This window comes from Lepidochelys kempii, chromosome 13 (assembly GCF_965140285.1).
Source record: "Lepidochelys kempii isolate rLepKem1 chromosome 13, rLepKem1.hap1, whole genome shotgun sequence".
Taxonomy (NCBI): Eukaryota; Metazoa; Chordata; order Testudines; family Cheloniidae; genus Lepidochelys; species Lepidochelys kempii.
Window position 1 is genome coordinate 8,732,617 of NC_136392.1, and position 25,855 is coordinate 8,758,471.

At 41.5% G+C, this 25,855-nt stretch overlaps 2 protein-coding genes and 1 long non-coding RNA gene across 3 annotated transcripts in view; 2 read left to right on the forward strand and 1 right to left on the reverse strand.

The window, feature by feature from the left end:
- Positions 1-4,852, forward strand: part of LOC140896958 (uncharacterized) — a 32,784-nt gene extending 27,932 nt beyond the window's left edge. Inside the window, exon 9 of the long non-coding RNA XR_012154651.1 lies at positions 2,032-4,852. This is a non-coding gene — a long non-coding RNA (uncharacterized LOC140896958). The remainder of the gene's footprint in view (positions 1-2,031) is intronic.
- Positions 1-8,128, reverse strand: part of SS18L1 (SS18L1 subunit of BAF chromatin remodeling complex) — a 34,449-nt gene extending 26,321 nt beyond the window's left edge. The window contains exons 1-2 of the mRNA XM_073309172.2: positions 7,736-8,128; positions 1,104-1,180 (exon numbers count right to left, since the gene is read on the reverse strand). Coding sequence (XP_073165273.1) covers positions 1,104-1,180; positions 7,736-7,804 — 146 coding nt within the window. The 5' untranslated portion in view covers positions 7,805-8,128. The remainder of the gene's footprint in view (positions 1-1,103; positions 1,181-7,735) is intronic.
- Positions 8,129-8,441: 313 nt separating this feature from the next.
- PSMA7 (proteasome 20S subunit alpha 7) lies at positions 8,442-17,414 on the forward strand. Its single transcript, XM_073309173.1, has 7 exons — positions 8,442-8,643; positions 11,791-11,917; positions 13,239-13,363; positions 14,998-15,120; positions 16,042-16,161; positions 16,787-16,849; positions 17,190-17,414. Exons 1-7 carry the CDS (start codon positions 8,548-8,550, stop codon positions 17,280-17,282), a joined length of 747 nt encoding a protein of 248 aa, XP_073165274.1. The 5' UTR covers positions 8,442-8,547; the 3' UTR covers positions 17,283-17,414.
- The last annotated feature ends 8,441 nt before the right edge of the window (positions 17,415-25,855 follow it).

Sequence of the window (25,855 nt, forward strand, 5' to 3'; positions counted from 1 at the left end):
TAAAAATTAAATCCCCTTCTGATAAAACTATATTATCAACTTTGTGCATACTATAAAATAATTACCTACCTTCTGATATTTATCTCCTTTATTATGCCAGAATCCTAAATTCACACATCCTTATAATTATTTTTGTAAGCGATGTGTTGAGAATATTTAAAGACTAATAATTTTCTTTATGAACGTCAGAGTTTACAGGATTATATACAGACCTACAGTCTTATGATATTCTTATGTTATGTCTCCCCTGACTGTAAATGCATAACAGGAGTTACCTGTATATGCCTCATAAGAGGAATATACCCTTTAAGGGCAAAACAGATCCTAGCTTTCATTTTCATATGGTAAAGACTCTTCTCACACACTAGTTGGGCATGTTTTTAAAAACAGCATAAATGTGGTATCATTCAATAATAGCCCAATCCTATGAGTTTTGCCTGCATCATGAGTGCAGGATTGGGTCTTAAAAGAAAATACTGTCTTTTCCAGGCAAAACCCCAAATTTTCCACAATTCACTTCTCCTACTTCAGATATAGCCTATGGGGCCAGTCCTGCAGTTGATCCACACTTGATTTCAGTGGGAATTATGCATGCAAAATAATTCAGGATCAGGTCGACATAAATTTCAAATTATTCTTCATGTTTTTTAAAAATCAAAACTGCCATGATCTTTCCTCATTCCCAGTGTTGCTCTTCCACTGAGGACAGTGATGTGCAAGTCACAAACTATGGTCAGTTTTAAAATTTTCCTTTGAAAACTGATGAAATATTCAACTTTCTTGCTTATTTTCAGAAGGTTTTCTTTACCTCTTATCACCAACACCACTACTGTCTTGATTTCTGCACAAATTTTCCTTTGCTTTGATATATTATTGCTCCTGATATTTTGTACAACTACATTGCTTAAAATATCCAAGATGAAAAAAAATACTATGTCCCAAGAATAATTTATACTTGTTGACACATGGTAAATCTTAGAAAATTAGCACTCCATGTACTCTTGCCAGTGGCAGTTGTGCAACACTATTCAGAGTATTCTTCTTGCACTTTGTTGTAAGAACAGGAATAATATCCAAAATATTCCAAAGTAAATAATACTCACTGAGTACATTCTGCTGTTTTGCCTTTGCTCTGATAGTCCATAATACACTGTATTAAGTGGTGATTTTCATCTAGCATCTGGATAAAAAAAAATGATCAAAATACTTGTTACTATGCGATAAGACTAAAAACACACCAAGTTCTGCTATATGTTTCTTCCTTCTGTGATATTCCGCTTTCACTCGGTCTTAGCTTGATGGTTCTTTGTGCATGTCTGTTGCCTCCAGGTATTTATGAAGTTCCTAGACTGGAACAGGAATATTAATATGGAATCAAAACTTCCAACTACTCCCCAAAGTCAAATTTACTTATTGAACATTACTATAAAATAAACTCCTGAGGGGGGAGTCCATTTTGTGTTAATCTTAGTCTGTAACTATTATATCTTATGCCTGAACAGAAATAACAGAACAGAAAAATATGACCAAAAAGATACAAAACTTCCTTATTAAAATACTCAGTGCATTGCTCTGGTTTCAGAGTACAATTTTTATGAAAGGTTCACTAAACACAACCCACAAAATTTTACAATTTGAGTTCATTTTAAATGGAGGAAAAATCAGAAATGAAAGATGATACATCTTATACTACTTAAAACATGTTTCCATAAAATTACAGCTCACAAAAGTTGTACTATAGGCTTATATCTCATTGGTAGTTAATACTGTAAAGAATAAATATGTCAATACTATTTCTGTATTTTAGGTAGTGATTATTATTACTTAACATTAATATTGTGGTGGAACTACGAGGGCTCAAACAGGTGAGGTCCCTATTGTGCTAGGTACTGTACAAACATATAGTAAACAGTCCCTGCCCCAAAAGCTTACAGTATAAAATATGTTGGATGTTTGATTTAAAAATACACACATGAATATAAACAAATTGCAACATTAATCTTTTTATGCCATGTCTCTTTTGCATTCCAGGACCATTGCCTTATGAATGCATTTCCATTATCTCTTAAAGATGAGCAGAACATAAGTTGTACATCCATGTGAGCCCACTAAGACATATTGTTACAGTTTGCCAGAAAGATTCTTGAACAGTAGCAATCCCTGAGGCTACTCTGGATCCTTCTATAAGATATGGAAAAAGGCAGATATGTAGATACCATGGGAGGAGTCAGGACTCTACAGGTAAAGGGAGCATTGAACCCTCCCAGCATATACTGTATTTAGTGCCAAACACCAGCTCCATATCTGAGAATCCTATATAGGAGTGTCACAAGAACATATTTAAATTTTTACATTTTTTGTTGAGTTTGGGAAGTTTCCTTTCTTGCATTTAGTAACAATTACAAAATGCAAGAAATGAAACCTGACAGATATGACAGTTATAAAACCTCAACCTCCTGGTATTTGCATATAAATCTATGTTTCATAGATGATGGGGGCAGGCTAACAAGTCTGCAGGCACAGAAAACTCCCAAGGTGTTTGCCGTGTGCCTCACTGTTCTTTAAGCCACAAAGGATCGCCAAATAGATACTTCACAAAGGGCTGTGTAATTGGGCCATGGGGCACCCCATGGCTTTTAAACCAAGTAGACCCACTGACTGATCCCCATCTGATCCTTATAGCCTGCAGCTGCAAACTGTGCAATCTGTCACAATTAGCTCAGGAGGCCCCAGTTTAATAAATGAGGGGAGGTCCTTTTATCTGAATATGCAATTCCCTTGATCTGGGATATGAAACATATATACATGAAAACGTTCACTTCAGAGCCCTTTCAAAAGTAACCACCTAAGAGCAGCTACTCCTGGTCTAGAGGAGACATAACTGCTAGATTCCCAAAAAACTGCACATCAGCCAGGGTACAAGTCTAGGCAGCTTTCAGAGTATCTCTGTATGGTCTCACACCTCATTCCACCCCATCTCCAAAACGCCTTTGCATGTTCCATAGGCCATGGAGCAGGCTTGCTGCAATGCAGCACAGCAAGTGAAGTAACTTCTGCTACAATGAGTAACCTATTTGTACACAAGAGGTCTGCAAGATACAATACTTATGGAACAGCCATGAGAACCTCTGTTTAGTATTGGGACCATGAGTTATATGAGCTCCCTTTGCCATGCATCTCAAATCCATTGGTTCATATGCATGCTTTTTTAATAGTCTTACAAAATATGTCTGAGTTGAGCTATGTATTTTCTCCAAGTATTTCTCCCTCAGGAACACATTTCACACAATGATTCCCAAATTGATCCTTCTACAACAACATCGGGAAAACTGTAATTCCCCTGCCAGTTATGTACAATTTTTAAAGGGTCTATTCTGAAATATGGATCTTTCCTTTTCCATTTATTGGAAACATAAGCCCTGCCCATCATCACAGCAAAGAGTGGGTTAATAACCATTTTAATCAAATAAATTCATCTCCTTTATCTCAAACCTCTGAACCTGAGTAAAAAGCTTTGATAGGGCCAATAATACAGCCTTTATAGCTACCCACTGTGGAGGCTGTTAAAAAATCTTACATGCTAGTAAAGTAGTTATAAGTCTGATGATAGTTGTTTTAAATGGGCAACAAGCCATCAGATGGTTCTGTTCTAATTAAAAGTTATGTGCTGGATTTTAGAGAAGTTTGGCCATAATACAGCTTCATCCATATCTTTGTTGAGCCATTTGCTGTGCATTTTTATAGTACATTTATAGGCATATATATTTTGAGAGGATTTAGCTAAAGTATACAACACTGCAGAATCAATGGGTTTACTTTGTAGTCCTTAACGCCAGATAGATTGTTGCCAGGCAGAGGCAGTTTCTCCACTAAATATCTGCATCTAATTCTAAAATATCTTTAAAAAATATCCATGGAACTGTATCGTCAGACAGTAAACATACTTTTACAGAGATTAAGTTCACATAAAATAATTTCAGACTATCCAGCCCTGCAGTACAACAAATTAAGAAGCTAGCATGTGAAGCATACTGCACTTGAAGAAGCACAATTTGAAATCTGCATCACTGACTAGATTGAAACTGCATTCACATGAGAATTACATCACTCAGTGTGTTTTTGCTCTTTAAAGTAGTTCTGTTCTGAGATAGAGAAAAATTTTGAGTAACCATGCACCAGTGAGATGATGCATGGCAGTAGAATAGATCAAAAGCTTCAATTGACTAGTCTATGCCTTAAGCAAGTTCTAGAGTGGTTAACTTGTTTCCAAAAAATTAGTGTTCCTGGGCAAAATGCAAGAGAGAGCATTTCATCATACAACCTACACTGCCTAAAATTCACATTTTGCTTATTGTAAAATGGTTTCAAAGACAGAATTATTTTGGTCTCCACCAATTTCTTATTCTTGCGAATACAGACTAACACGGCTGCTTCTCTGAAACCAATTTCTTACTGAGTTTAAGGTCTGCTATAATATTTTTTATTATTTCCTTGATAATTTGTGGTGAACTTTCTACAAATGAAAAAATGGCGAGATAAAAGAGTAAAGAAAACAATATTTACAAAATTAGGGCCTGATCCAGCAAACAACTTAGACCGAGATCCTCAAAGTATTTAGTCACCTAACTGCCATTGAAATTAATGGAAGTTAGGCACCTAAATACCTTTAAGGATCTGCACCTTACTTATCAGGCATAGTCTATACTACTGTGATTAGTCCCATTAAAGTCAATCATAAAGATGTGCATGGTTGTAAGTACTGATAGTAAGTGCTTGCATGATTGTGCCTGTGTTTTTAAATTTACTTTATCAGGAAATGTGAAACATTCATTAAATATTTTCCACACAAAGTTAGTATTAATTCATCCATATAGCTGCATGTTCTATTTAAGGGATCATTCTTGACAAATTTACATACAGCCAAAGGACCAAACATGGAAAAATTGGCAACAGCAGTATTATCATATTCCTGTCTTCTAGCCAACAGCAACCCCACACACAGCTCAAGATTTCTTTGGCTTCTGTATTTGTGCAGACAGAAGGGGTGTGTCGTAGGAGTGTGTCATTACTAGGCATGGGGGCGTACTTGCAGATCACATACCCTGCCTGCTAGGGTTCGCAACATCCCTCTGTGACTCCTGTCATGAAGGGTCTGAGGAATGGAGGTTCTGTTGTATCCTGATGTGGCAGACCTTCAGGGTGTACCTACCTCCCGGAAGGTAATGGGAGCAGTCAGAGTCATGGCAGACATGATCCACATTTCTCCTTTACGTTTTCTAGTATGCACTTATGCACACACGGGAACCTGGATTTGGCACAGAATCTTTATGAGCAAAATACTCCTGTCTGATTCACAGTGAAGCTCTTTGTTTCATATTCTGCATTCATGATGCAGAAATTCCCAGTGCAGAATTGGTGGAAAATAGAAAACAGAGTTCTGCAGAGCAGCATGGAGAGGGTTACTTTACCGAAAAACATTACTTATCTTATAGGATGCGAGAAAACCTTTTAAAGTATCACTAATAAATGTCTCAGCTGATAGCAAACTCACATCTAGGAAAGCAGGCTTAGAGATCAAGTCTCATCTATGGATGTGTGTTCATATCCAGTACTGGCACTCCGGTGATACATTAAAAGCTTGCTGCACTAATAAAAGGGTTCTTTGTGTGCGATAATAAATTTAAATCCATTTTGCTCATTGCAAAAAGAATAGGGAATAGTTCTAGTGTCCTGACAGTTACTACATAAAAAAGGACAAGGTTCTGATCTCAGCTGCACGGGAGTACATATAGGGTTAACGTCAATGCCCAGCCTTGCTCATGAGCTAATGCTAGGTACACAATCACCAATTCTGCAATCCTAGTGGTTCAAAAAGTCTCACTTTCTTCAAAGAAAGTTTTGTGTAAGTAATGTAGTATTGGAATAGTAAAGGCTTTGAAGGAGCCATTGAAATTGAGTTAGTAACATGTATGATGAAAATTAGTTGCTTATGTATTTAAACATACAAGTAAAAATTGTGCATTTTTGTGAATTTTTTTTTATTTAACTGGTATACAATTTTGGCTCCTAAAGAGAACACTGTTGTGGATTCCTAAAGTTAGTGTCCCACAATTAGTTTTGACCCCGACTTCTAATCTATGATTATAAAGCCCATGGAGTTATTTATGTGCTTGTTTCCAGACAAAAACTTCAGTGCTTTTTGAAAAAGAAAATTGTTCCACATTCATGAACAATTCAACAGCTCAGCATACATGAGCAATCCTAAAGTAACAGGTCATTGAGTGTACCTGATAGAGGGAGTATTTTTTATATTTGAAACAAAATAGATTTCAGTTCCAAGATATCAATGCTTTGAAAATTGAGAGAATTATGAAAATTCTTTAATTGTCCTTTTTCATGGAAATTAATCAAAAGTCATTTTAAAAGGACTACATTAAATGAATTGTGAAAGTCTATCTTAAATACACAAACATCCAGAGTTAAGGATAAAACTCCATCCTTAACCGCTAGTGCCTAAATATTTCAGCATTTAAAAGTAAGTGGATGTGATCCCAATATCACATGTGCGGCAAGACAAAGACACAAGGGGATGAATTTCAGATTGAATCTCCTGGTATTTACAGATGTACACCAGGCTCTTAACTCTCTTTAAGGTAGTTTGTCTTGCCTTAATTCTCCCGTACTTTGATCATCCTCCATTGAGATTAATTCCCCTATAATTCATAAAACTGACAACAGATGATCGCTTGGCTCTGGAAGAAATGCTGATGAGCAACTGATTACTCTCTTAGCTCTGACATCTTTTGTGCGTGAGTGTGTTCACCATTATAATTTACAAATGAGCCATATTAGACCTTTATTCCTTAGTTCCACTGCACTGACTAGACAAACTCCTGCACAGCCAGCATTTCTAAAGCAGAGCAAAGCATGACATAAAATACACAGTGGAACTAGAAATTACAGGTACTGTTTAAGTAAACCAGACCGAGGGCACAGACATGTTCTATATTGACATCTCCACACCTCTTCCATTATTTACAGTTATATCACCAGTATCTCATCCCAGGCAGGTGGCAGGTTAGTGAGGGTAAGTATGTATCTCCCCACCCTTCTGTTATTTTCTTACAAACACCCATCATAACTTCCAAAGTCGGTACCCTCAGCTTTGGCCTCCAGACGAAACCCAGGCTGAGTCCGCAGAGAAATCCTTTAAAACCTTTACCTGCTAAACATTATACATGAACAACTACAATTCCTAATAAAAAACCTTTGGAGGATGGCAATGAGCATCTTTATTGCAACACTTCAGTACCTCCCTCCATATTTTAAAAGATTAAAATCCTGCAACCATTAAAAAAAAAAAAAAAACTTGTCAATTCACTGAGACATTTTTTTTTTTGTTAAGAGCTTATATGCGGTCCAAAATGTGCAGATCCCTGCTTGCAATTTATCCCTGGCATTTTTTTTCTTTGCAATCACGAAAGATAATATGCAGTGAATTTTCTATTCTGCAGATCCTTCTCTGGCTGCTTCCCTTCTCTGTTTTTGCAGTGATCTGAACACCTTTGCTTTGTTCCTCCTCCTACTCCCCCCTCCAGCTGTCCATCTTCCCAACCCTTGCAAATTCACTAGTTTTCATGATCACTTTAGAATTAAGCCTCCTTCCCCAGCCACAGCACCACAGAGGGGATATATAAATAACATTTCTTGTCTGTATAAAAGCATGCTTTTTTACCTTCTGGATAGTTTGCTGGGTGACCTCCCCTTTGCCTCTCGGGCGAGCAGAAGCAAAGGCAACCGACATGGTGGGGTTTTTTAATGTGTCTATAATATATTGCTCCTAGGCTCTAATAATATTGTTATTATCTGGCTGCTATTGCTGTGCAAAGATTCTCCGCAGTGCATGGGGAGGGGAGCCAGCGCAGATGGTACAATCTGTGCCCTGCAATGAGCCAGGGGCACTGCACCACGAGCCTGCATGCACCACCCTCGCCCTGATCCCAAAGCAAGGTGGGGAGCCAGTTGCTGAGATTTGGGGAGGAGGAGTAAAGGCAACCGAGTTGTCCCCCCCTCTTCCCCTCCTCCCCTTTTATCTGCACATGGTGCATCCCTGCTGCTGGGTTTCCTGTCGCAGGCGAACAGCATCTTTCTGCCTTTGCCAACAGCGGCCGAGTGCGTCAAGTGCGTAGGAAAAGAAGCAGGGTACGCCAAGCGCGTGGGGGGAAACAGACCCCACGATCAGCCTAGTGCATACGTCAAATGCGTAGGGGAGGCTGACAGCAACTTGGTACGCCAACGGCGTAGCCAAGACGCCTGGCATTCCGAGTTGCCTGCGATCCTCCTGCCAAGGACGTACGTCAGGATGGAGATCCGCCTACACATTTGGCGCAAGGGCCGCCTTCGGCGTGCGGCGCGCACGGCGCGGCTCCGGAAGCGGCGCGCGCGGCAGGGCGGGGGATGAGTGTGCTGTTTTGAGCGGAGGGAGGGAGGCGGCTGGTTCCGGTCTGGGCAGCTCGGCGGGCCCCGGGGAAGCGGTGGGCCGGAGTCATGAGCTACGATCGGGCCATCACCGTCTTCTCGCCGGACGGCCACCTCTTCCAGGTGGAGTACGCGCAGGAGGCGGTGAAGAAGGGCTCCACGGCGGTGAGTCAAGGCCGGGGCCGGGGCTGGGCCGCGCCGCCTCGCCTCGGGGAATGGCCGCCGCTCCGAGGGCCGCGGGGCGAGCGTGGAGGGGGCGCCCGCGGGCAGGGCTCGAGCGGGGGGGGTCTGTGGAGAGATGGGGGTACCTGAGGGATGGGTGGTGCGGAGAAGGGGCCGGGGGCAGTAGTGGGGGCCTGAGGGGAGGGGGAGATGGGGGGGGCTGGGCGCTGTAGGGGGGCCTGAGGGGAGGGGGAGATGGGGGGGCTGGGCGCTGTAGGGGGGCCTGGGGGGGGAAGGGGCTGGGCGCTATAGAGGGGCCTGAGGGGGGGAGGGGGAGATATGGGGATGTCTGGAGGTGTGGGGGGAATTGGGGCAGTAGTGGGGAGAACACGCCTGGCAGTGGTTGCATGTGGTGGGCGCACCCCCGGGCGGGCGGGCGATGTATGACAGGACAGGAAGCTCCTGCGATCAGAGCCCATTGTCTTGGGAAGCCCCCGCCCCATAACTCTTTCCCCAGGACACTGGCACACCTAGGAGCTGGGTGACCAGCTACCGTTTGGCCTTTGAGACTCTGCAGCTCCCTGTCTCCCACTAGAGAAAGCTGGACTGAGCTGGCCTCCCGGGGGGGTGTCTGACACTGCCATAGCGTGTGTAGTGTGGGCTGGTCTGCCTAGTACTAAAGCCCACTAGGCAGAGCCCCTTTGGCTGTAGCTCTCTGAAGGAGAGAGCTTTAAAAAAATGCTGGAGTTCTAAATATAATAGAAACAAAATTCCTCATCTTGGGAAGAAAATTGAATATAATTGAAATGATCTACTATCCAGTCAGTAAAATCTCTCCACGCCAGAGCACAGGGTCTAACCTTGCTCCAATAATAATAAAACTACTGACGTCTAATGGGAATTTGCCAGCATAAAGTCTGCAGGAGCCCATTGTATATGGCAAGTTACTAGAAGATTGCTCTTGGGAGTTGGGAGCAAAGATCTTCTAGAACGTAAGAATGGCCATACCGGGTCAGATGAAAGGTCATCTAGCCCAGTATCCTGTCTTTGGACAGTGGTCAATGCCAGGTGCTTCAGAGGGAATGAACAGAACAGGTAATCCTCGAGTATCCCTCGTCACCCATTCCCAGCTTCTGGCAAACAGGCTAGGGACACTTCAAAGCATGGTCTCATGAATTTTTCTTTCTGTGCTGCTTACTTGCTATGGGGCCTTGGGCACATAAACATCCCTGATTCCATTTCCTCACTTGCAAGATGGGGATAATGCCTACTTCACAATGATTGAGTGTCCATGCTGCTTGAAAACATGAAGTGCTGTGTAAATGCAAGTTGATGGTGGTGTCTGTTTGCAAACTGGAAATTATGAAATAGACATTCTTTTGCTTTTAAATGCTTTTAAAAATGAATCCCAAATGAGTTTGTTTGTGCCCAAGTGTATAATACTAACCTATACAGTGACATAGGTGTGTTTGGCACTTTACCAAAAAAGCCCTTATCTGTAATGCACCTGTAAAGTAGATAATCTGTATCTAAAAAATTATCTGATGACAAACTTATTTTAAATACATAAAATATGTATTAAATACATATTTTATTGAATAGTTGTATCTGGCAGTGATACTACTACAAAGTTGAGCCCCAAACCAGTAAGTCATTACAAGTCATTGAGGCAAATGGTGTGTGGAGGAATGAGTTCTGACAGCTGCTGCATGCCTTTTTGGCTACATGCTATTTTCTACAAGATTGAACTAGCTGGGTAGCCTTGTATCTGGGGAAAAGGTGCAGGGTGTAAAATTGTTCAGGGTGACAGCAATAGAAAAAAAATGGAAGGCCTGATTCACCAGAACACTGAACCTTGTATAGCTATTTACACCAGTGCAAAGTGGGTGCAAAATGTTCCACTTTACAAAGTTTAGGGCAACAGTGATTCAGGTGTAGAATTGTCCCACTGGGTTTACAGAAGTGAGTTTTTAATTACTTAATGTAGTTTTCTAACTGTGTGGGTTATTGTTTAGCAAAAGACAACACTGAAAAACTGTGCATCTCTTTAACTCAGCAATAACAAAACAGCTGGACAATTTTGATCACTTTCCAAAATATTTGCATTTGGGAAGAGCATAACAAACTTCAAGCCCAAAGGAGAATTTCAGAAAGTAATGAGAATGTGGAAGTGTCCAATGTAATCTTGGCTGCAGCTCTCGTTACGCGATAATCTGTAATATGGTAACGTTGCAAGATCTACTGAAACATCATAAATCAGACTGCTAAGAAAGAACCAAATTTTCCAGTCCCCTGTATGAAAAGCAGTGGGAATATGGGTTTAAAAAAAAAGCCTGTTTTCCTAACTTTGGGAAAGGGGGGGTGGGGGAAGGAGTGCACAGGATGATCTAAGAGTTTGGTATATAGAAGAAGCAACGTAGGGATGAGCTGCATTTATGCTTAGGACCATGGACTATGCAACAATCTTAGTATGTTTTGGACCTGAGGAGCAACAGCTTGTATTTGGCTCTGACTTACTACCGTAACAAATACTCAGTTACGGCAGCAACAGTGTTCTTAATTCATCTTGGAATTAAGTATAAAGATGCAACTACATTACAAACACTAATGTATGCTCAGAGAATTATTCTGTGGCATATTCATGATAAAGCCTCACGCTTGCCAATTTCTGCTGTTTTATATAATCTGAGGCTGGAAGTGGCTGGGTCATTACACCTATTGAATCTATTTCCCCATGTTAAGTATCCTCACACCTTCTTGTCAACTGTCTAAATGGGCCATGTTGATTATCACTACAAAAGTTTTTTTTCTCCTGCTGATAATAACTCATCTTAATTAATTAGCCTCTTACTCCACCTTTTCATATCTTTTTACTATATGTTCCATTCTGTGTATCCGATGAAGTGGGCTGTAGCCCATGAAAGCTTATGCTCAAATAAATTTGTTAGTCTCTAAGGTGCCACAAGTACTCCTGTTCTTTTTTTGTCTAATATCAGTTAATTTCCAATTTGTTGTAGACTACAACATGGAGCAAAGCATTTGAAGCTTCAAATGGAATTAATACTTTTGTAGTCATTTCAAGAAAAGTCTATACCTATCAGAGGTCTGTTGGGTGTATCTTAACTGTCATTGGTTTTGAATGCATTGAAGGTTGGAGTACGAGGAAAAGAGATTGTTGTTCTTGGTGTGGAAAAGAAATCTATGGCAAAACTTCAAGATGAAAGAACTGTGAGGAAGATCTGTGCCCTTGATGACAATGTCTGCATGGCTTTTGCAGGTATGCAGTTTCTGACAGTTGAACTATTAAATACTCCTCTAGTAAGCCGGGAACAGGCTTTGGAATTAAAAGGTAGTTATTGGAGCATTGCTATACTGGATAGGGTTTATGAATGGTGAAAATCAAGTTCCTTTGGGCAATTGGTGGAGAGGAGAAGAGGAGGGATTATATTTAGTTGTTTACTTATTTCCTTTGAATAAGAATGCCTAAAGGGTAATTCTATAGAACCAGCAATTTAATGAGGAAAATATCCTTATGTTAGGAGCTTGTGTGATGCAATGGATTAAACATGAGGGTGAAAACTGGGAATTCCTGTATTTTAATTCCAGCTTTGGCAGAAGTGTGCATTGTGAGGAGCGAGGAACAAATGGAGATAAAGTAAACATTATTTGATCATCCATAAAATGGACATAATGTATATTAGCAGGCTAAATTAAAGGAACTCTCCCCATTTGAATCCGACCAAGGTTAAATTTTACAAGCTATTATAAAACCAAAGTTCAGAATTAAAAAGACTCATTTTAAATGAATGGCTCTGCCTACAATGATTAACGCTCTAACCTTGCAACACTAAGAACTTGAAAGTGACTTAATTGACTTACACTGACAATGAAAGAATTTTGACTTGTCATTACTTATGCTGCTTATTTTTCATAACTCATCTTGGACAATGAAAGTTGTTAGTAACACAACTGTTCTAAAATACTATACAGTTGTAAATTATTACTCTTAGTACAGATATCCAAATCTGTAGGCCAAGGTATTCGTCTTTAGATTTAGACACATCTGTCATACTTGCAAACTAACTTTTACAGTTCTTAATCCTATATACCTATTAGGGCAACAGTAGCATCAAACTTTACCTCTAACCAAGAGGACTGGACAAGATTAATTTGGATCTGTCACCTGTGCTCATTATGAGGCAGTACAGTATATAAGCAATCTTTACAGTATATATAGCAGAAATCTTTTTGAGGACAGACATTTTGCTAAACTGTTACTAGTTGGACTACTGATAGTTTGCTAACAAATCTTCTGGACACTTGTTCGAGCATTTGTCTCTAATTCACAAGCATGAAAAATAAAAACTAAAATTAAACTTTGGTTTCACATCTTAGCTACTCAGAAATTACTGTACCTTCATGACAAGCCTAAGTAACGACATGATCTTGTCATCGTGACCCATGTCCCCTTTTTGTTACCCATCCATCTTGTCTGAATGTAGATTATGAGCCCCTTTCGGGCAGGACTGTCTATCTTATTTATCTATCTGGTGCTAAATACACATTTGAGCACATAGTGAATTATATTATCATTGCAGGGCTCACAGCGGATGCCAGAATAGTTATAAATAGGGCTCGTGTGGAGTGTCAAAGCCATAGACTTACTGTGGAGGATCCTGTCACCGTGGAATACATCACACGTTACATCGCAAGCCTGAAACAGGTATATTGGACAACTCTCTGTACTGTTTCTCCATTCATTGCAAAAATACAGTATGGTGCCAGAGAATCAGTGAGTAAATAAAAGCTGACTTTGGTCCAAATTCTGCTGTTACACTAGTGAAAACCCAGGATAACAGAGCAGAATCTCTTCGTTGGATATTACTACTTTAGCTTCAGGCAAAGGGGAGAAACGGTTGTCATTGGTTTCTCCCAAAGATGGGCAAATCCAGAAAGTTAATTTGTGCTCATTGGGACAGCATTATTGCACTTCTCGTATTATGTATTAACAGTAGAAACATGCTGATCTGCAATCTTTAATTCACATAGATTGGTTTCTCCTGCTTGCCAAGATTTACTAGCAGAACACTGTTGTGAGACCTCATTATTAAGACACTTACAAAATACATTAAAATTCCTAGAGTATTATTAAATTTAAAATTAAATACAGTTTCAAAATGGACAAGTAGTATATTCCATGGTGCATTTTTTATTTAATCTCTTCGTAATGCATTAAACTCTGATCTCCACTATTTAGTAAGAGTCCAGTTTATGCATGGTCCATCTTTAGTGTAAGCTCTTACATATCAGAAAGGCAAAACATGTTTACATTCTTTCTATGAAAGTTTATTTTAGACTTATTTTACCGCAAGGGAATAATCTCACGTGTAATTATTTTTCATTCTGACAGATACGCAAATATTTTAGGTTTCAGAGTAGCAGCAGTGTTAGTCTGTATTCACAAAAAGAAAAGGAGGACTTGTGGCACCTTAGAGACGAACAAATTTATTTGAGCATAAGCTTTCGTGAGCTACAGATCACTTCATCAGATGCATTCAGTGGAATGCATCCGATGGAAGTGATCTGTTGCTCACGAAAGCTTATGCTCAAATAAATTTGTTAGTCTCTAAGGTGCCACAAGTAATTCAAATATTTTAAAAACTTTACCTGTGGCCCAAATTCCTGCCAAAATAATTGGGCAAGAAAGCAGGATTGGGCCTCTGTACTGACGGAAATGGAATGTGGGTGCTCTTTGTAACATAGTGAAGCAACACTAGCTGTGGAGTAGGCTGTTTCTCATCACAAAGTATCTAAATTCTGAGAGACTTGGGATCTTGGCAGCTATTGGACTTAACACAAAAGTTACTGTTCTGTAAGAATCAGCATGTTTCAGCTTCACCTCCATGTCTTTTGGGGTTTTTTTAATGGGTCTTCTAAGTCATGTCAATACATATTAGTAAAGCTGCTTTTTTTTTTTTTTTGCATTCTCTCTGTGACCATCACATCTGCTAATCAATTTACACAAGGTACATTCCTAGATACCTCTGAATATTTTAACATGAAACAAGAACAATGATATTTTTTTTTTTAATGTGGTAGTAGTTAATTCAGAAGTATCTAAGAAAGGCTATTATTTTGGAACCATCCTCTTACCTGCTTTAGTTTATGGGTGACCTGCAGTACAAGCAAATATTATCTTGAAACCTCAACAAGGGTAGAAAAGGTCCCAGTAACAAATTATAGGAAATACTTACGATAAACTGTCTTTTTATGCAACTTTTATACAATTACTAGTTTAGAAATCCATATGCTTTTTAGAGAAGTTTCTGAAATAAGCTCTGTCTTGATTCTCATCAGCGATATACTCAAAGTAATGGCCGCAGACCTTTTGGGATTTCTGCACTTATTGTGGGATTTGACTTCGATGGAACTCCCAGGCTCTATCAGACTGACCCTTCTGGCACTTACCATGCTTGGAAGGTGAGTTGACTCTGTCTCCTGGCTGAGATTAAATGAAATGTCATTCAGCAGCTAATTTATCCTCTGGGGAGATCATATCTTGCTGGGAGATGGACTTGGTAGTTCTTATACTGTGTGTCTGAGAGCCAGTGGAGAGCTGTCTGTTGACATGGTGCTAGCTTGTCCGTTGCAAAAATGTTCTAAGACAGCAACAAATATAATACTGTAGATGTCAGGTGATTACAAATAGGATGGAGGTGGTCTGCCCAACTGTGAATGGGAGAGAATACGTCCATTAGACAGAAACAGAATGTCTGTTAAAATGTGGTCAAGGGACAGAAAAGTTTGAATACTCCATATCTAATAGGTGTCTCATCTGTGATACTATGTGAATTGTAAGTTTTTTATCTTCTGCCTGAAAATGTCAGCAAAAATCATCACACTTTGGTAAAATAACAAAGTTTAGCACCAACTACATACTGTGCATGTTTATGCCCACTTTAATATGTAAAAATACTTGATTTTCATATTCCTCCCTCCCCCTCCCCCCCATTAAAGTTTAGACTTAAAAGTAGTGACCAAAATTTAGTAGGGCTAGCAGCACACAGAATAAAACTTTACTTTGGAAATCTTACCCCATCCTCCTGAAAACACACACATGCTTATGTGGTGGTGGTGAAGTATCTTCCAGCCCCTTTTTTAATAGTGATCTTGGCTTCGCTTGTTTTTTAACGTGGGTGAGTGGCAATGATACTATCAAGTAGGCTGTTGAATCTTCTGAATGGTTATTAATCCAGTCTTGCGATCATTATACACACAACAGGGTATGCAGTCTGTTGGGTATTTGCATAGTTTTCTGTTTGTATTTTCTCTATGAAGTGTACTTTAAAAAGTATTAAATCCCCCCAAACTTGTATCTACCATTTTCTGCAATTATTCTAGGCTAATGCCATTGGGAGAGGAGCCAAGTCTGTGCGTGAATTCCTGGAGAAAAACTATACTGATGAAGCCATTGAAACAGATGATCTGACCATTAAACTTGTCATCAAGGCTCTTCTTGAAGTGAGTCTGATTCAACAACCTGCTGATGGTTTCCTGTGTGTGTAGGCTGCTGTTTCTCAAGTCTATCCAGTTCATTCACCATAACTTCTAGAATTTATCAAAAATGATATTCTCCATTCTAGTCTGAGGGCACTAGATACTGAGCTGTAGATTGAGCTACAAAACACTTCCTAAACAACCGATTTTTACCAGGACTGCGTAAGAATCTACCAGTTTTCTTGTGAAGAATAATTTTTTAAAAATCAGACTTAAGCTTTGGATATTGGCGCACATATTCATTCTGAACATACTTAAGCCATGTGCACTAGCTTATTCCTTGTGTTCGGTTGTATGCACTTAGAACTGAACGAATAACCCTACAACTCATAGTCCCTCGGACTTCTGAAGGAACTTCTAATTGGTGCAAGTGTACATAATCTATGCACTGAGGTGGAGTACAGTTCAGTAGACTAAAGAAGCTTATTATTTTGCAGTGCTAATATTTGTAATGAAATATGCAGCTCTGAGCTAATGGAAAGAGAAATGTAAAGTTCCCATCAGTGACTCTCTTAGGGAGACTTAATCAGAATTGATATATGGAATAGAATTTCTCATTCTAAACCTTTCAACTCTTTGGCTACTTCAGGTTGTACAGTCAGGTGGGAAAAACATAGAGCTGGCCGTTATGAGAAGAGATCAGCCGCTCAAGGTAACTGTTGTCGTTTTAATAATATTGTTCACCTTCACTGCTCCTCTGATTGCTGTTTCTCTACTGCTCTCCATGTAGAATTCCCATTGACTTCTACAGCAGTTCTGCATTTCAGGGCAGTTGCAGAATTGTATTTCTAACTAATACAAATACTCTCAACGTGCCTTGTAGTTTTGGAAGCTTCTTTTGCCTTTGTGTTTGCTTGCAGATAGATCCTCGCCCCTGCACAATATTACAGTATGGATTTAATTTTCTTATCAGAAGTAGATCTTTCACATTCAAATAAAGTCTCTGTTGGTATCTTAAGGGTCACCTATGGTCTCTTTTGTTTGTTTTTAAGATTTTAAGTCCTGAAGAAATTGAGAAGTATGTTGCTGAAATTGAAAAAGAAAAGGAAGAGAATGAAAAGAAAAAACAGAAGAAAACATCATGATGAATGAAATCAAATGGCATAGCTGCTTGTTTTTAATTCAGATCATGGGTTATTCTGTACAGAGATGTAGGCGTTCCATTGACTCACACGTACTGTGCCCCTCTGAGACATAAAATAAACCTACTGATTTTTTTTAAGCTTTTTATTTAAATAAATCTACTTGTTCCTTGGATTTTAAACTAGGCTTATGCAGCTGGTTACAAAAGAGTGCTAGTAATCTATTAAAGGACACGAAGGTATATTCACACCATTCTTATTTATTGAACCTTGCCACTGATAATTATTGAACAAGAATATTTCCCACTATCACTCCTGCAACCTGGCTTGCTTATGATCCTAAATTGCTCTCTCGTAGCATAATTGTAAAGCCATAACAGACAGGCCCAACTCAGTGATTCTTTTTCTCATTTGACAATGCTTTTAATTTTACAGAAGTTCCTCAGGCCTGGTAATCTGGATTAGAAGTCAGATTTGACAAAGTCATTTCTATAATAAAAACAACTCTGGGCTATCAGCAGAGCAGGTACCATCACACTTCAATGTTGTGAAAGCGTGTAACATGCTAGAGCTAGCTCAGGGGGTGCACTGGACACTCATTTTGAAATAATGCAAATTCTATTTATCTGAATGTGACTTGGAGTAAACAAACTACTACCTTGAACTGCCTGTTAGGTTGCTATTAGTCTATAAATCCACTTTCTGTATTTAAATAGCTGCAAAAGTTTTTTGCAGCTGATGCAACAACAAGCATAAAACTGTCCCATTTTCCAGAGATTGATTCTCAGTCACTTAACGCCAGTCTCTCCTCCTGAAAGGGAGCTGTGATTTTCCTGTAGTTTCTTACTACTCTCTCTCCTGTTTATTCCCACCGTAGTTCCAGCAGCATTCATAGAGTCTGTTCAGCTTTTCATTCTGAGAGTCTACTTTTTCCATTCTTGTACAGGCTCAGCTCAGCTTTATCTTCTGCCCTTCTGAAAGCTGTGTCCTTAAAAATGATATAATGTGATGTATTTTATTTCAGAGAGGAGAACAGCTATATTGATATACTCCTGTCACCTGTACTCTTGAAAGAATAGGAAGATGGAACATCACACTAATAAGACGAGTTATCAGTCTACTTTCAGTTCTGTCTTAATAGAGCATGTTTTCAGAAGAATTCAAACACTTCATAACAATGCACTACACAATTGAGTCTAGAAGTCATCATTGTTTTAATGGCAAATGAACAAATGAGTTCTGAATTAGGAACAATAGCATTTGTATTTGGAAAATAAAACTCCTCTCCCTCCACAATGCAATAGGGAGTAGCAGTTTAGATGAAGAAAGAAGAAAACAAGTGAGAGCAGCCTCAAATATGGAGGTGGAGGGACTAGAGAACTGTCTTTTTACATTGATCATAAAATGCAGCTTATCTTAAGATCCTGCAACGCATTGTGTAGTCAACTTGTAGGAGTATGGAATGAAAACTTAAGTTCTCTGCAGGACACCTTTAACAGCACTATTTGCTAAGGGAGGGGGAAGTGAGGCTTGTTCCTTTGACACAAAGAAGGCCTAAAATGTACTTTAAAAAACTTCTTTTGTTTTTATTTTCAAGTCAGCCTTCAAGAAGTTACGCACCAGCTGGACATTCCTGGTGCAAGATATTGCAACTGCCCCCTGGTACCACCAACCATCTCTGCTTGCTGGGGGAATCCCCACCACCAGGGCTGCAGAGCCAATCTCCACGCCCTGTGCAAAGTCTAATAACACAAAGGCAACAGAGCAGGTAGAGAATCCTACCCCTGTGACTAACACTTCAGATAAAGGAAACTTGCATTAAAGATTCAACACCCCACTCATTCAATTAGTGTTAGGGTTGGTCTGCAAACTTCCACCAAAATAATGTGACTTGAAACCCATTACATTGTTTTTGTGCAAGACTGTGAACATTCAGCTTGGAGTAAAAAAAGTGATTAAATTCACATTAGCTAAGGCTGGTTTGTTACTGACCTTAGCTAAATTGACTAGCCCCTTAATGCTACGGTGTCCAAAACTGGATTTACAGCAAAATCATCATGTTTCAGGAAGCTAATAGTTAAAATCTGCAAGTTTCTTTGTAAACTACCCCTTACAGCTCACAACAATGGTTTAAGAGTTTCCCCAAGGTTGTTCAGAAAACTAGCACAGAGCAAACTTGAAATTCTTGATCTGGCTACGGTAGAAACACAAGCAAAACGCTTTGGTTCTTAACCCACTTCCCCACACCAATGTCTCCTTCAAAAGAAAAGTAAAAAAAAAAAATCCTTTGCAGGGTACCTGTGATTGCTGTTGCCTGCACAAGTGAAAGGGCTCTATATTTCAATACAAACCGTTTTATGAAAAAAATACCTCTCTGTGTCACTGAAAGACAATCAGCAGTGAGAGGCTCCAGCTAACCTCTCCGCTTCCTCAGCTTAGAGGGTGAAGGTTGATTAACTGATGTCTAGCTTCAACTTCCAGCCATTGGATTGTGTTAGACCTTCCTCTGCTAGACTGAAGAGCCCATTATTAAATAGTTGCTCTGCATATAAGCACTTACAGACTGTAATCAAGTCATCCCTTAACCTTCCTGTTTGTTAAGCTAGCTGAATAGATTGCGCTCCTTGAGTCTATCTTAGGGTTCCCAAACTTTTTGCCAGCACAACCCCATTTGAATGAATTATATCCTCCCGGGGCCCCGAACAGCATGGAGGACGCCATTTTGTAGAGCTAAATGGAGACCTTCATGCATTGTGATCTTGCACTCACCATACATTTGAGGTCACACTGCAGAGCAAAATGGTATCCTCCACACACTAAGAATCGCTGCAACCCCATCCAACGTTCTACAGTTTGGGAACTACTAATTATCCCCATAAAGCAGGTTTTCTAATCTTTTAATCATTCTCAGGCTCTTTCCTGGTCCTTCTCCGATTTATTAACATCCTTCTTGAATTATGGACACCAGAACTAGACACAGTATTCCAGCAGTAATCACACCTGTGCCAAAGACAGAGGCAAACTAACCTCTCCACTCCTAACTCGAGATTCCCCTTTTTAGCATGCTAGGATCATGTTAACTCTTTTGACTGCAGCATCACACTGGGAATTTACGTTCAGCTTATTATCCACCACAGCCACCAAATCTCCTTCAGAGTCGCTGTTTCCCAGGATAGTCTCCCATCATGTAAGGATGGCCTGCAGCCTTTGTTCCTAGATTGATACATATCCATTTAGCTATATTAAAAAAAACATTGTTTGCTTGCACCCTTTTTACCAAGCAACCCGTTAGCATTAGGCATCTATACTTCCCCAAACAAGAAGCAGCAGTCTCAGTATCAACCTCAACTGAAACAGCCTGTCTCTACTTCTTTTTATCATCCTGAAGCAAGAAGGCTGGACTTCTCTAAGGGTATGTCTATACTATGAAATTAGGGCAATCTTATAGAAGTTGATTTTTAGAAATCGATTTTATACAGTCGATTGCGTATGTCCACACTAAGCGCATTAAGTCAGCAGAGTGCATCCACAGTACCGTGGCTAGCGTCTACTTTCAGAGCGTTGCACTGTGGGTAGCTATCCCACAGTTCCTGCAATCTCCGCTGCCCACTGGAATTCTGGGTTAAGCTCCCAATGCTTGATGGGGCAAACACATTGTCACGGGTGGTTTGGGGTACATGTTGTCAGTCGCGTTTCCCTCTGTGAAAGCAACAGCAGACAAATGTTTCGTGCCTTTTTTCCGTGCAGACGCCATACTGCTGTCAGCAGACGGTGCAGTAGGACTGCTAACTGTCATCGTCCTCCACCGCTTCCACTGCAACTCTGCTCTCCTGGTGCCATGGAGCCCGCTCAGTTCACCACTGCTGTTCTGAGCATTACAAACATCTCGTGCATTATCCTGCAGTATGTGCAGAACCTGCAAAAGCAGGTGAGGAGGCAATGACAGCATGATCATGATAGTGATGAGGACATGGACACAGACTTCTCTCAAAGCACGGGCTCTGTCAATTTGGACGTCATGGTGGTAATGGGGCAGGTTCATGCCGTGGAACTCTGATTCCCGGGGAAACAAGCAGAGACTGGTGGGACCGCATAGTGTTGCGGGTCTGGGATGATTCTCAGTGGCTGCAAAACTTTCACTTGCATAAGGGCACTTTCATGGAACTTTGTGACTTGCTTTCCCTGCCCTGAAGCGCAAGAATACCAAGATGAGAGTAGCCCTCACAGCTGAGAAGCGAGTGGCAATAGCCCTCTGGAAGCTTGCAACGCCAGACAGCTACCGGTCAGTCGGGAATCAATTTGGAGTGGGCAAATCTACTGTGGGGCTGCTGTGATCCAAGTAGCCAACGCAATCACTGAGCTGCTGCTATCAAGGGTAGTGACCCTGGGAAATGTGTAGGATATACTGGATGGCTTTGCTGCAATGGGGTTCCCTAATTGTAGTGGGGTGATAGACGGAACGCATATCCCTATCTTGGGACCGGACCACCTTGGCAGCCAGTACATAAACGGCAAAGGGTACTTTTCAATGGTGCTGCAAGCACTGGTGGATCACAAGGGTTGTTTCACTGACATCAACATGGGATGGCTGGGAAAGGTGCATGACGTTGGCATCTTTAGGAACTCTGGTCTGGTTGAACAGCTGCAGGAAGGAACTTACTTCCCAGACCAGAAAATTACCGTTGAAATGCCTATAGGTATCCTTGGGGACCCAGCCTACCCCTTAATGCCATGGCTCATGAAGCCATACACAGGCACAAGGACAGTAGTAAGGAGCTGTTCAACTATAGGCTGAGCAAGTACAGAATGGTGGTAGAATGTGTATCTGGACATTTAAAAGCGCGCTGGCGTAGTTTACTGACTCGATTAGACCTCAGCGAAACCAATATTCCCATTGTTGTTGCTGCTTGCTCTGTGCTCCACAATATCTGTGAGAGTAAGGGGGAGATGTTTATGGCGGGCTGGGAGGTTGAGGCAAATCGCCTGGCGACCAGTTACGCGCAGCCAGATACCAGGGCGATTAGAAGAGCACAGCTGGGGGCCCTGCGCATCAGAGAAGCTTTGAAAACCAGTGTCATGACTGGCCAGGCTACGGTATGATAATTCTGTTCGTTCTGTTTCTCCTTGATGAAAAGCTGCGCCCTTGGTTGATTCTACTTCCCTGTAAGCCATCCGACCTCCCCATTCGATCACCGCTTTCAGAGGCAATAAAGTCATTATTATTTCAAAATCATGCATTCTTTATTAATTCATCACACGAATAGGGGGGAAACTCGCAAGGTGGCCTGGGAGGGGTGGGTGAGGAGGGAAGCACCAGGTGGGGTAGTAGAGGAGGGGAGGAGGGAAGGACAAGGCCACACTACAGTTCAAAACTTATTGAATGCCAGCCTTCTGTTGCTTGGGCAATCCTCTGAGGTGGAGTGGCTGGGTGCCCGTAGCCTCCCACCCCGCATTCTTGGGCGTCTGGGTGAGGAGATATAGAACTTGGGGAGGAGGGCAGGCAGTTATACAGGGGCTACAGCAGTGGTCTGTGCTCCTGCTGCCTTTCCTGCAGCTCCACCAGATGCCTGAGCATGTCAGTTTGCTCCCCCATTAGACTCAGCATTGCATCCTCCCTCCTCTCATCGCATTCATTTAACGCCTTCCTGGTCTCTGCCATTGTTTGCCTCCATACATTCTGCTGAGCTCTGTCAGTGTGGGAGGACTGCATGAAGTCTGAGAAAATTTCATTGCGAGTGCGGTTTTTTCACCTTTTAATCTGCGCTAGCCTCTGGGACGGAGATGATAGGGAGAGCGCAGAAACATTTGCAGCTGCGAGAGGTAAAAAAGGGAGAGTAGTATTTTAAAAGATACATTTTAGAGAACAAAGGGAAGACTATTTCACACTGAATCAAGCGATTCACATTACATGGCACATGTGCTTTTGCTACAAGGTCACATTTTGCCTCTTATATTGAGTGCCTGCCGGTTTGGTGAGAGACATCACACGCACTCGGCCGGCCACAGGCAGCCATGGTAAGGCAAAGGGTTTTGCTTCTTCAGCCTTCATAACACGTGGGAATGGTTTCAAACAGCAGTGCCCTCCTTTCTCATACTAAACAAAGCCCGTTGGGTTGACCATTTAAAAGGAGGGGCTATGGTTTTAGGGTGAATGTGCAGCACAACCCAAACCTTTCCCCCCCCCCAACTCTCTGGGATGATCGCTTTACCCCCCCACACCACCACCACCGCGTGGCTAGCATCAGGGAAGATCCCTGTCAGCCAAATGCAAACAGCTCAGCATGAATGGGCCTCCCTGCACCGTGTGGCTAACAGCGGGGATGATTTCTTTTCAGCCAAAGGCAAACAGCCCAGTAGGAATGGGCATCTCTGAATGTCCCTGTAAACAAAATTTCCCATATTTGAACCAGGTGACCATGAATGATATCACTCTCCTGAGGCTAACACAAAGAGATAAAGAACGGATCTTGCTTGAATGCCACCAAAGCCCGGGCCCATTCACTGTAATGCTTTGTTCTGCAATGATTCCAGACTACTTGCTACTGGCTTGGTGTGGTAAAAGTGTCCTACCATTGAGGACAGAATAAGGCTGACCTCCCCAGAAACCTTCTGCAAAGGCTTTCAGAGTACCTCCAGGAGAGCTTCATGGAGATGTCCCTGGAGGATTTCCACTCCATTCCCAGACACATTAACAGACTTTTCCAGTAGCTATACTGGCCGCGAATGCATCCCAAGTCTTCAGGGCAAATGAATCATTAAACACACCTGCTTTTAAACCCTGTATTATATTTACAAAGGTACACTCACCAGAAGTGCCTTCTCTGGCTTCATGGTCCGGGAGCCCTCCTTGGGAGGGTGTTGGCTCCAGGGTGATGAACAGTTCCTGGCTGCCGGAGAGAAGGGATTCTCCGCTTGCCTGCTGTGCGCTATCCTCAACCACCTCCTCCTCCACAAAATCGTCATCCCTGTAGCGTGAGACTCCCCCCCTTGCAGGTGTCCACGGACAGTGGTGGGGAAGTGGTAGGGGCTTCCCCTAGAATTGCATGCAGCTCATCACAGAAGCGGCATGTATGGGGCTCTACCCAGAGCCACTGTTTGAATCCTTTGTTTTTTGGTAGGCTTGCCTCAGCTCCTTAACTTTCACGTGGCACTGCTGTGTGTCCCTGTTGTAGCCTCTGTCCATCATACCCTTAGAGATTTTGGCATATATATTGGCATTTCATCTTTTGGAACGGGGTTCTGCATGCACGGATTCTTCTCCCCATACAGTGATCAGATCCAGTGTCTCCCGTTCGGTCCATGCTGGAGCTCTTTTGCTATTCTGGGACTCCATGGTCATCTGTGCTGATCAGCTCGCCACGCTGGCCAAACAGGAAATGAAATTCAAAAGTTCCCGGGGCTTTTACTGTCTACCTGGCCAGTGCATCTCAGTTGAGAGTGCTGTCCAGAGTGGTCACAATGGAGCACTCTGGGATAGCTCCAGGAGGCCAATACCGACGAATTGCGTCCACACTACCCCAAATTCGACCCAGCGAGGTCAATTTTAGCACTTCTCCCCTCGCCAGGGAGGAGTACAGAAATTGATTTTAAGAGCCCTTCAAATCAACCAAACAGGCTTGGTTGTGTGGACGGGTACAGGGTTAAATCAACCTAACGCTGCTAAATATGACCTAAACTGGTAGTGTAGATCAGGGCTTAGAAACAACATACACATGAGAGGAAACCTTCATCAACATCTGCTTTGAATGCTCTTAAGGCTGGCTTTAAGAAGTTGTTTTGATGTATATATCGAGAGCTACCAATCAATGCTGGAGGATCTTTATCCTCTCCCTACCCCGTTCGGGAACTGTCTGCATTATTTCCAGGATATATAGAGCAGTATCACCAGCAAGAGATAGGTACTGGAAATAATCCAAAAATGCCACTTTATTCAATTCCAAAACAGTCCCACACCAACCCACCTTCCTCCCATCCCTTTTCAGGGACCTCTCTCATGAGAGAGTCTCCTTCAACAAGAAGTTAAGTCTCTCTTGGCTCTTGGTGCTATAGAGGAGGTTCCACCTCAATATTAGGGGAAAGGGTTCTATTGATACTTTCTAGCCCCCCAAACTTGGGAGGCTACAGTTCAATATTGGACCTGAGAGATCTGTTCTCAATATCTTTGTTTGCGAATTTAAATTACAAACGATAACCCTGTCTTCCCTAACCCGTCCCTAGATCGCTTTGCAGCTCTCAGTCTACAAATACACATTTCCATCCATCAAACACACAAGAAATATTTTTGTTCTATAGTGGGCAATACATATTACCAGTACAGAGTGCTGCCTTTCAGGGGGTCAATGGCCCTGAGAACTTTCACTAAATGTCTGGCTGTAGTCACAGCACATGTCAGAAAGAGAAATGTATTGGTTTACCCATCTCCTGACAATTGGTTGGTGACAGGATAGTCTCCCAAACAAGTGATAAGAGGTGTTCAGTACCTAAGTATCTGTTCTGCAGACTGAGACTGAACTTGAAAATGTCATTTAATTCCAAAACAAAAGATAGAATTTATTGGGGCTCTAACTGATTACACA